We start from the raw sequence: 12,012 nt of genomic DNA on the forward strand, positions 1-12,012 counted from the left end.
TTGGTGCTGCATAACTGTATCTTCTTCTAGTTTTCATAGACAAAGGTAAATCCTTTTGCTTTATTTTCTGAAGCCTGCTCTTATTTCTCACACCTAAAATCCTTTCCACCTTTCGTGTTTCCCCACAGAAATAGCTGTCTTCAGGACAGAAAAGATTCAGATTCCCTCTTCTTTCCCTGCAGAACACATCTCAGTAAACATGCCTGAGAGAGGAAGCAGGAGAGTCCTGACAGGTGGTGTGTCACTGATGGGGACAACACAGCATCACCCGTCGGTGCAGGGGAGAGCCAACGTGCAAAGCCTCTGCCTGAAATGTGAGCTGAGCGACGCACAAAGCTGAGCCTAAGAACTGCCACCCCCCCAGCGAAGTCTGGCTGATGCCGTCTGCCTCGTGATAGTCGCAGCCTAACTGCAGCCACGCTATCCAGAGGCAAAGTGCAGCACTCAGGCTGCGACATTCCCATTCAGCCGGTGTCCAAGGCAGCCACAAGCTGGTTTGCCTGCCAGGCCTCATTTGCTTAGCAGCGACTCACAGACCCTGGGGTGACTCACAGACCCTGGGGCCGCTGTCACAGCACGACCCCTGTGGCACAGCCCGGTGACTCGCTCACAATCCTACAGCTGCCAGTGCTGGAGGGAGACAAGCAGAGGCTCAGCCAGTGCCCCGCCACAGCTGGATCTTGGGGCTGCTTGCTGGAGTAAAGCCCAGACACAAAGCCTGGGACAGAACATTTAACAGACATGTAGATGTGGCACTTAGGGACATGGTTTGTTGGTGGACTTGGCAGGGCTGAGTTAAAGGTTGGACTCAATGATCATAAAGGTCTTTTCCAACCTAAACAATTCTGTGATTCTGTGAAATAAATTTCACTCCCCTCCCCTGCTGCACACCCACCCCTGTCCCACTTACATACTACATTAAATCTGTAGGAAACACACCAAAAAATACCGTGGAGGTCCTGGTGACACTACAGAATGTTTTAATATTAATTAAGTAAAATAGAATATGTAATTAAAAGAGCAACTTCTTATTTAACTGGTTTCCCTCCACTCAGACACTCCACTGGTCTTCCAAAGGGAAAGTTTCAATTTTTTCCCTCCACTACCTGTACTTCCCCTTCTAATGCATTGCAGATCCTGAGAAACCAAACTGGGGCAGACCAGGAGCTGCTCAGCACACTGACCCCTGTCAGCCATCAACTGGTAGCAAAATGAGAGAAAAACGAATTCTTCCACACAGGAGAAAAACTGCCTTGTCTTGCCAACCTTTGGCAGCCTGAAATTCAGGGATTTCTTGACATCAGCTTTTTAAATGCTACTGCTAGACCTACCCTGCAGGAAGAGTTCTTGCCCTTTAAGGAATGCCCTTTTAGGAATGCACATATATTTTTGGCTTTCACAACATCCTCTGGCAACTTGTGCAGTCTGATTACCTGCTGTGTGAGAAAGCATTTCCTTCTCTTCACCTTAAAAGCAGCCCACTTCAGGCTGTGATTTTTGAAGTTCTTTCTCCTGCACCTCTGTGTGCATTTGTATATACGTGTGTTTTTATCTTTGACCACATCTTTGCTTGTTCTCACAGTGCAGCTCTTTTTATTGTTGGAGAGACTCAGAAGAGCAGCCAGACAAACATCCAGTCAAACTTTGGGATTGATAAAGACCATTTTCTATTTTCCTTTGCAGCAATAGAGGAAGAGTAGGCGTACAGTAAATGTCAGGGTGACATCACATCATGAGTTACATGAGGTTCTCCCTACTTGCCCCTCAGAGTCTCCTTTTGCAACCAAAAGAAGAACAAAAACCTTCTCAGGAGTACATGTGCAGGGGCTGGAAACTCCTGCTGATGTCATGTCTACCCTTAAAAGGCTCTGCACCCTTGAAACTGCAACCTGAATGCTGCAAGCCTGAAGGAACCAAAGTCCATGAAGAGTCATTCAGCCCTACAAAAGTCCCCTTTCACTTTAGAGGTGAACTGCAAAGCAAAAATGAAAACCCAGTTCTGTGCCATCTCTGTGCCGAATGCTCTCTGCAGCCAGGCTGTGGGGAAGGTATTCAACATGGAAATAATCTTTAATGACTTTTCTAGAAAAAGATCCCTCCTCTTCCTACCCCTCTGAAGCCCACCCACTCTCTTGCTGCACACACACATCACTCTGCCACTGGAAGCCCATGGCATGTGGCAATGCTGAACTGCTGGAAGGGCTGACTTTCTCTTCCCTGGGCAGAAAAGCTTGCTTCATTCAAACCATGCCTGTGCTGCAGATTCCCCATACAGGGCTAACTGGAACAGAAAGGTGAGTATAGAGGAGAACTGTTTTTGCTCCAAGAGTCAGGAGAGCTGTTGAGCCTGTATCCCTGTTTCCTGCACTCTTTGCCCAAGCCTTGACTCAGAAATTCCCCAGCCACAGAGAGCTTTGTTATCCTGACCGCACATGCAGTCAGACAGCACATGAGAGCAGATTTCCTCTGGCACTGAAGTCTTGCAGAGACATTTGACAATAAAAGGCAGCTAAAGACCCAGCAATGCTCTGGAGAAGCAGCATCAAACTGTTGGAAACCTCCTGATAAATCCTGGTGAACAGAAGTTCCAAAGCCATTCTCTTCCCCTGTGTTCCCCATTTCTCTGCCCTTCTGAGCCTTGCTTTGCTTTTTTTCCTTCTGGTTCCCTATTTATCTTTGCAACAGCAGCTGGTATCTCTACTCATCAATTAATGACATCACTGACTCTGCCTAGGACTATGCACCTGGGATTCCTACTCTGCAGGTAATTCTGCAGCTCAGACCTCTCTGTGAATAGCACACACCCCAAATTCGCATGATTTATCCTTTGGGGGCAATGCAGTATTTTACAGGGATTTCCAAGCAAAACAGACCATCAGAAAAATCAAGACATTTTGAAAAGCTGAATCTTTCAAAGACTAGACACTCCTCCTTGATCTTTTCTTTATAACAGGTGATTTTACCAATGAGGAATGAGATTCTCCCCAGGCTTTCCATGGAGTCAAAATTCAGCAGACATCCTGTGCTACATGGGAATACATGACATGCTTTGTATTTAAATCAGTGACTCCTGTGAATACACTGATGACAGAAAGATTCTGTTAGATGCCCAGATAACCTCATGAAAGAGAGAAAAGTGGGTGCTATAAGGCCCTGCTGGCTGTTGTTTTCACAGAGTCTGTGATTGCAGATTGTTATAAATAAAGTGCCGTGGAATAAAATCTATTTCTTTATTAAATTTAATTTGGCTGAATTTCTTTACTTCAAGATTAACCCAGGCCTGACAAGCCTCTGAGGCTCCTTTTTCACAGACTCCCCTCCAGCAAGTTCAGGCATGCAGAGAGGTCTTGGCAGACCTAAAAAGGAGGAGTGGCCCTTTCCCCTTACGCAACCCCAAGCTCAACCTTAGATCTCAAACCATGGGCCTGCTGCTTCTCTAGGCTTCGTTGGGAAAGCAAAGCAGCCGCAGACCCAGATGTTTTGTGCAGGCCAAGTTCCCTTCTTCATCCCAAATGTGGTTAGAGAGGGGAGCAGAAAAGAAGGTGTCCCAAATAAAACCAGCAGTGCACTTCATTCAGCAGTGATGCCACTCAGTTCCCTGTGACAGGATTAATCCTAGTGTATGATGATGTCAGGGCAGGTCTGAGGTAGGGAAATGGTCTGAACAGGTTTCTCTAAAAGTTCATCCCTGCTTGCTTCTGTGCTGTAACCTCGGGGTGCCCAGCTTGGGGCAGCATAGCAAGGGCATGGCACCCCTTACATGGTTTTAAGTGCTACCCATCTTCATGCTGCCACATCCCTCCTAAACAAAAGTCACCTTGGTTTGCCCAGCTCTATACTGTTGATTTGGCAATTATTATAACACTCCCAGGGTGTTTTGGTGTCCCACTCCATCAGCAGCCTTCATTCCATTTTAATGCTGATTTATTTTGTGTGTGTTTGCACATGTTCACCTTTAGTGAAGAAATCCTTGAAGCCATGAAGTGGCTGTGAAAACCACCGTGCAGAGCACGATCTGCAATTAGCATCTGAGAAGACAAACGGGAATCTGAAATACTTTGGTAGATGGGCTCGCTGCAGCGCTGGGGCAGCTCCAACTAGCTGGCACCTCTTGCTCCAGATCAAGTTTCGATACTTGTGGAGATAAGGATCTCCTGCTTTCTGAGTCACCCTGGGACAAGTCCGCTGCCCGGGTTATGTTCAGTCTGCTGAGTTTGTTACATGAGTTAAATCGCAACTCTGCAAAAGTCACCTGCAATTTTCTCATCTTGGCACCAGGCAGGAGGTCAGATCCAAGCAAGGAGCTGGATATGGAACCAGAGGTATTTGTGGATGGGGACTAGATCGTGTTTAAATCTTTTCCCCCGCTGCAGAGTGCTCCACATGGGAGCTGCTCAGGGAGGAGAGGATGGAGACCTCCCTTATCTCCCGTGCTGCAAACCAGCAGGGACATACAGCGGTGGGGACAGAAGGATGTCTTTGACTTGGAGAAAGGAGCAAAAGGAAGAGTCCTTCTGAACCTTCTCCCTTTCTCCATTCCCAGCCTGTGGAATGTGACCCTGCTAGAATAAAAAAAGGGGGAGGGAGGACTAAATCTGGATGTCCGGAGAAGATTTGCATATTTTAGTTCTTTAGAGATTAAATTCCTGTATCTTGCTCAGCACTCTTTCGATTTCCCAGTTTGGGGGCAGAAACTAGATGTGGCATTTGTGTAAGATGGGCTTGTGGGGGAGATTTGTCACAAAGTCAGACAAAAATAAATTTGTTAATTTTTTCCCCTGCAGACTCTGTCTCTTGCTGACAGGCTCACTTTGTACTTCCTCTATATTTATCTCCCAGCTGAAGATGTTCTCAGATAATTTTCCTAATTCCTCCAATACCACTGCCATGCATGCTGCTGTCCTCACAGCACAGTTTCTGAAATTGAGGTCCTCCCCACTGCTTAAGGCTGTAGTTTTCTTCAGTGCTTACTAAATCTCTGTCCCACATGCTCCCCAAGCAGCCAGCCCTCTCTTGAGACTGATAAAAGGTGAAAGTGCCCAGTAATTAGGAAAACCAAGCATGATACCTCTCACATAAGCCCACTTCAAAGTCGAAAAATTACAAATTTATATATATATATTATTTTTTGCTGCTGAAGTTCTTGCCCACAGCCATAGCAACACTCACCAGCGCAGCTAACAGCGCTGCAAGGCTGCCAGCCATTACCTTGTTAGAAAAACTGGTCTGTGCTCAGGCACCGACTCACGGATGCTCTGCAGACAGCCCTGACAGTCACCCCGCAGCTGGAGGACTGGCTGGAGGAGAGATTACACAGCCCCAGATACAAGCGCAGTGGAGAATGGCAATTAACTGGAGGACACTCAGGAAACGAGACCAGAGCAGTCCGGAGGGGTCTGTAAGCTACAGAAGCTGTGGAGGGAGTGAAATGAGAGGCTCGGGCAGGTGCTGCTGGAGGCACCATCCGGGAGGATTGAGGGCAGGGCGGCGCAGGGAAGGGGCTCTCTCTGCTTTTAGGAACCAGTGTCTGACAGCGTGCTCTGCTCTCTCTGAAGCACTTCCCCCGGCACAGGGATCAAATCCTTGTCTGCAGGGCATTTAAAACGGCACCAGAGGGTAGCTGCTAAGCCGAGAGCAGCGGTGTGCAGAGAGACTTCCTTCAATCCTCTTTTCTAACAACTTTTTTTATGTGATATGGAGGAAATTGGAGCTCGCCAAAAAGGTGGATGTCCTTTGAGTGCAGGATAGGTAGAAATGTCACCATTAGCCATCACTCAGCACTTTCTTTTCAGTCAGAGAGTCCCCTGGGACCAATGATATTTTAAAAGCATAACAGCGAAAAAGCAGAAGCAAAGCCTGTGGCACTTCCGAGTTGGGAAAGATTTACGTATTCTCAAATGAACTCCCGAGACTCCCAGTGGTGATGCCCCTCCAAAGGGACAGAATAGCTACAATTAAACATAAAGTTAATCTATTTTAAAACAAAACTGACCTCCTTCTGCCAAGTGAACAGACTTCACTGCGTCCAGCACACCTGCCTTGCCACCCTAGGAAAGATACCACATCCACAAGTGCACAGCATTTATACTGGGAAACACATGTTTAAAAGGAAGGAGAAGCCTTCAGCCTGGAGAAGAGAAGGTAGCAGGGAGACCTTATAGCAGCCTTCCAGTGCTTAAAATGAGCCTGAAGGAAGGCTGGAGAGGGACTTTTCACAAGGGCATGTAGCAATAGGACAAGGGAGAATGGCCTCAAGCTCAAGGAGGGAAGGTTTAGATCAGATATTAGGAAGAAAATTATTTACTGTGAGGGGGGTGAGGTGCTGGCACAGGTTGCCCAAAGAAGTTGTGGATGTCGCAGCCCTGAAGGTGTTCAAGGCCAGTTGGGATAGGTCTCTGAGCAACCTGGTCTAGTGAAAGTGTCCATGGCAGGAAGGTTAGAACAAAATGACCTTTAAGATCCCTTCCAACACAAACTCTATACTTCTATGAGAATTTCTCTGACTGTGGAAATTCTCCCCCAGCCTGGCACAACCTTGGGATGCAGCCAGACAACAAATTCACTGATCTCATGCCTCCCCCACAGAAGTAGAGCGGATCTAGCTCCCCTTTCCCTTCCAATCCCCCTTGCAGGGCTCTCCAGAGCCTGGTTCAATACACCAGCCTAAAAAAAAAGAAAAAAAGGAAACTTCCTGCTAAGCTGGAAGGTGAAGTAGATCATCCAAGGATCAGACATGTGCAAAGAAGAGAAGGATAACATAGCCAGAGAGGAGCAGGATTGCATCTTTTGGTGGCAATGACCTGTTTGTACCCCTCAACTGTGATGCCTGCCTGCATCCGTCCCGCTCCGGGGTGCACGGCATCGGTGTAAAAACAAACTGGCTCTGACAAAACTAACTCACCACAAGAGAGGCAGAGGGATAACATCAGTCATTTATGTCAGATTAATTACCCCCATTAAACCACACTTGGAACTCAGAATTAAGTGATGAGCAGGAAAGGTGTGAGGGCATAATTTCTGCTGGTTATCTACCCCAATTAGTAAAAGCATCCACCCCGAACATTGCATGCTTAAATGCAGGAATGCCCAACGTGCACACTGCAAAAAGGATACAAATGTCTCAGTGATCCAAGAAATGCAAAAAAAGCTGTTGCTGTCAGAGCAACACAAAATCACTGGAGCTATCTGGGTTCATTGTGATCTAACTGGAAAAAGGAAATGATGTGGGTGAAAGGAACATTTGACCCACAGCCTTAACAAACTCGGCAATTAGGCTTTTAACTGTATTTTGTGTGTAAAAATGTAGCTTGTCTAAGTTTAATTTTCTGTGAGTTTTTTTCCTCAAGAATTCTTTCATTTAAAAAACACACAACAGAAGAAATAAAAGAGTCTATAAGAAAAAGCAGTAGGCTTTAGCTGGTTTTCTGTTTCTCCAGACAAGCTCTTACAGCAGGTTTCACTCTGGATAGACTGACAGACAGAAAAAAAGGAGTTCCTTAGTTCCGCTGCCCTTGCTTTTAAATAAAGACTTTTTTTCCCTGGCATGTCTGGAACAGAAGGAGACAGAAACTCATCTGAAAAAAGAGATTAAAACAACAGCTGAAGGCACTAAGAGGAATAAGTCAGAAACTGAATTTGCATCCAGTGATCGAGTGGGCAAATCCGGTACGTAAAGAAAAATTTCTGCCATCTCCGCCATGAAATCTGCCCCAGCACAACCCGTACCAGAGCTGGCACAGAAATTAGACACCAAGCACCTAAAGTTCATTGCTAGACACTTCAATATTTAGGGTTGGCCACAAAACAGGGAATCTTTCTCAGCCCTTGTTGTCCCTTTCTGAAACCCAGTTCTGAGCTCTTTGCTGGGAGTAACACTAGGGAAGGGGATTCCCAGAGTGAGTTACTTGTGAGCCAGTGCTTGCTCACAGAAATGGATATTCCCCCTCCCTTCCCAACTCTCCAGTAACTTAGAAAAGCTGTAGGGAATTTTCCTCAAAACGTCCCAGAAAATTTCACCCCTGGGAAGAAACCAAGAGCTAAGTGGTCCCCAGCTGGAAGAAAAGACTCCAGGGAAATTTAAAAATACTCCATGGACACAAAGCCAGGCTTGCCGGGTCCCTGCAGTCAGTGTCTATGCTTTGTTTGCACACAGGGCAGGGAAAGGTCACACTGAGGGACTTCAAGCTATATTTTTCTAGTGTAACAAGCCGGGACTGAGAACATCCTACAGTTTGTAGGTGGGTGTGAAGGTGCAATGGCAGGACAAAACCAAGCCCACGGGGATACCAGCAGTGCATTCAGATCATAAATAAAAAACATGGTTGTTGTGTAACCAAGGTTCTTCTGCCACTTTGTGCTGAGATAACAGGGTGTTGTTCGTGGACATCAGTGTCTCCAGCAGCAGATGACATCCCAGAAGCAGCTCTAAATTACACTGGCATTTCAGTGGGGCACCTCAGGTGAACGTCAGAGTAACAAAATTCAATTCAAAGGAAAATAAATGGATCTACGTAGCTTGCACATAGATGAATTTCCTATGAAATACAACCTTCAAACCATCCCTTTTAATTAAGTTCCCCATTAATGCCTTCCACTACTATAATGTGAAAATTCAGCCTGGCATTCCCTCTGTTACTATTTCGCTCACATGGGCTTTACAGAGGGCACCTGTTTCCATCCTAGAATGTTACCTGACTTTTTGGAGTGCTACATCAGTGAGGTGTGCCAGCATCAGGACACCTGGGCTAACCCAAGGACAGCCAGCCCTGACTGTGCCTTGATGTGGTCATGAGCAGTCCCACGTGGGGTCGACCCTGTAAAGGCCAGCTGTGGTGACTCGCTCAGTACTGTGTGGGAGGTCACTGACAGGGGGATGGCACACACCCAGGGCTCCACTATTTTGCCACAACTAGGTCAGAACTCAGTCCTAGTGGTCCCTGTGGGCAGCCTTGAGAAGACATCACCCAAGAGCACCAGTAAAGCTTTTAAAATGCAGTCCTTTGTGGGTACTGCACCACGTATGTTCAAGGAGCTCTAATGTAGGAATGCTGATCTTCAGAGAGAAATGGCTCAGAGCGTGTGTGAGTGCACACAGAGAGAGAAGTAAGTGCATCAGCTGTCCTGCTCTTATCAGTCTGCCAAGCCCCTGCTTCTGAGGCACTGGGACTTTCACAAACATTTTGCATGAGAAGCATCCAAAAATTATGCCCCAAAAGTACAAATATAGGAACACTTAGTTTTCTATTACCAAGCTCCTATTTCTAGTAGTGGATATTAGCATGCATCAAACTATACATCCAGCTATACATCCTTTAGCCAAGGAACCAGAATCCTTTTCACAGAAATTACATGACTGGCGAGTTACCATATGCTCGTAATTACACTATTAACATACCACAAGCTCTTAAAGTACTGAGAGAGAAACAGTTCTGCTCATGATAGATTGTTTGCCTGATGCAAATACAGGCAAATTACATCTGTGCTTGACAAATGCTTCGCAAGCACAGAGGGAGGGGAAGGACTGAAGGGAAGAGGAAGAGCAGAAATCCCAGAGCGACATTTGAGGTTGTTGCTTTCTTTACAAGTGAGCTCTGCAATTAATTCCCTCCTAAATTCTCCAAGTTTTGTTTTAAAATTCTGAGACTGAAACTCAAAATGAAACCCGGCATCAAATATCTCCCAGTTTCACAACAGCAGCACGAAAAGCTCCTAATTTTGCATCACTTGATTTTTAACAAAAGCCTCAGTTCAGCCCAGGTTTGCTCTAGAGTATCATTAGCTGCAATGAAACACTAAAATTGACAATAAGCACAACTTATTTTGCATCCACGACCAACTCCAGCTCAGAAGTGAATTTTGCGTGGTTTCCAGGTTAACACTTCACACATCTGAGAAGATGTAAGCCTCATCTCAAGCCTCTTGAGGTGAGGAGCGATCTGTGTGAGCTTTGTGGCAAGTCCTCGGAAAAGGACAGGGGACAGCCCAGGCAGGACTTCAACAGGGATTTGTGTTGGTGGAGAAAGAACCCACTCTGCTCTGTGCTGAGCTGCCCAGGAGGTGCAGAGCACTCCAAGCTACCACCTTTCCCTGTCTTTCCCACCATGCACCCACTTCTAACCACCCAAAAAGCTGCAGAAGCTGCAGAAACCCCCGCCGCTGAAACCGAAGCCCAAGGGGCTGCGCCACATGTTCCCCACAGACATCAGCTGACCAAAAACACCCTCATTTCTCTCCCCCTGGCTGGGATGGGAGATCACCATGCCCCTCTGGGAGCCAGCAGCCTGGTGCAATGGGCCTGGAACGCTGAGAGCTCAGGGCTCCCCAGTGCAGTGCCAGCCACCCCAAACCCTGACCTGGGCTCAGCCGTGGCAGGAGGCACCAGGTGGGTCCTGAGGGCCACCATCCCTGTTGACCATCACATGGGTGCTGCTGCTGGGACCCAACCCCTTCCCATGGCCACACTCCAGGCAGTCCTGCTTACCTATCCCAAGGCAGAGCAGCACGAAGAGCCCGAGCCTCAGCCACGTCCTCAACGCCGGCGCCGGTGGGGAGACGGGCAGGCACATCATCTTCCTGTAGCTCCTGGCTGGGAGGAGAGGGGAATATGGTTAGGGGAACGGTGCCTGAGGAGTCACAGCACCCTACTCCGTGCCCCTCTCCTTCCTGCCTGCTGCCACCACCAAAAATCCCGAGCACAAGGCCAGCCTGCCCCGCTTCCTCCCCTGGTACCTGCCGTTTCCCTGGTCGAGCGGCACCGAGGCCACCCCTGAGGCAAGGGACGAGGCAGGGGGCTCAGTGCCAGGCCATGGGTGCCTGGCTGCTGTCACAGGCTGCTGAAACTCTCCCTGGCAGGGCGCAGGGGGAAGTCTTGGTGCTGGGAGGCTGCTCAGCCTCCTAAGTCACCTCACACCGCCCACGGCTTCCTCGCAGGGCGTGGGTCAGGATGCAGCGCCCGCCGCCCCCGTCGCCCCAAGAGGCATGGGGCTGCCTTCATCCCTCGGGATGCTGTGGGCGTTCCTCAGCCAGGAAGGTTTCAGGCCGAAGGGCCCTGCCTGTGAATGTAAGTGTCAGGCAGTGCTGGGGGCTGTGCCAGTTAAAATGCAACTAAGTGAAACCCTGATGCTACTTCGGGAGTAGCGGTATAAAATTATGTTTGAAATAAAAACAAATGCCTGTACCACCATTTCAGGCCCAGCTGGACAGAATCCATCAAGAAATGGATTTTCCAAAGAAAATTTAAGAAGGATTGCTTAGGCTGCATGTGATGGATGTTGTGGCTGAGCACCTGGACAGGGAGCAGGATGTGACAGCAAGGCCAAATGTGGATGGTCCTGGTGTCACTGGAGAGCATCCACCAGCCCTGTGGAAATGGAGAGAGCACTTGCCTCCCCAGCATCATGTCCTGCCTGCTCCAGAAGGCACCCACTGCTCACCCAAGCCCCAGCTCTGGATGGGGCAGGGGAGAAGCATGGACCATCCCTGCTTTAAAGCCTGGAAGGGCAGAGCCCTCACCAACCCAAACAACCAAAGCCAGTCCAGAGCAAATCCTGGGCAGAAAAACAAACCACTTAGTAAGTAAGAGCCTGAGGGAGTAAATGCATGCTAAGTGATGTAGCTTTGTACTGCACACCCTCCTCCAAAATAAAACAAGCCCTGACATAGTGTAAGAGGTTACAGTGTAAGGGGTTGTATTTTGCTGTAATAATCCCAGCAAGAGGGTTGCACACCACTGAAAACCTGGTATTCTTCAAGGAGATAAAAAAAAGTGCAAATACAAATCAAGAGTAAAATAATCTATTTAAATGCAGATTTCCGGTTTGCTGGTTTAAATTACTTTGATTTAAATGAAATGCATCCTTTTTATCAGAAATGATTTGCCACTACATTGCTCCAGCTTTTCTTCAGTACAGGTTCCTTGAATTAGCTAGATTAGATGGACTGGGTTGAATTACAAATCAGAATTTTATTTTGACATAATTAAAAAGATGGTATTCTGTAGAGAAATCCAACACA

At 47.6% G+C, this 12,012-nt stretch overlaps 1 protein-coding gene across 3 annotated transcripts in view; it reads right to left on the reverse strand.

Moving 5' to 3' along the window:
- Positions 1–10,814, reverse strand: part of CD80 (CD80 molecule) — a 23,547-nt gene extending 12,733 nt beyond the window's left edge. For all 3 annotated transcript variants that reach the window (XM_042037863.1, XM_042037864.1, XM_042037865.1), the window contains exons 1-2: positions 10,729–10,814; positions 10,481–10,585 (exon numbers count right to left, since the gene is read on the reverse strand). In XM_042037863.1, coding sequence (XP_041893797.1) covers positions 10,481–10,568 — 88 coding nt within the window. In that variant the 5' untranslated portion in view covers positions 10,569–10,585; positions 10,729–10,814. The remainder of the gene's footprint in view (positions 1–10,480; positions 10,586–10,728) is intronic.
- Between the last annotated feature and the right edge of the window lie 1,198 nt (positions 10,815–12,012).

Source organism: Corvus kubaryi, unplaced genomic scaffold (genome assembly GCF_017639235.1).
Source record: "Corvus kubaryi isolate FWS band 111438036 unplaced genomic scaffold, C.kubaryi_AGA036_p1.0 37391, whole genome shotgun sequence".
Taxonomy (NCBI): Eukaryota; Metazoa; Chordata; class Aves; order Passeriformes; family Corvidae; genus Corvus; species Corvus kubaryi.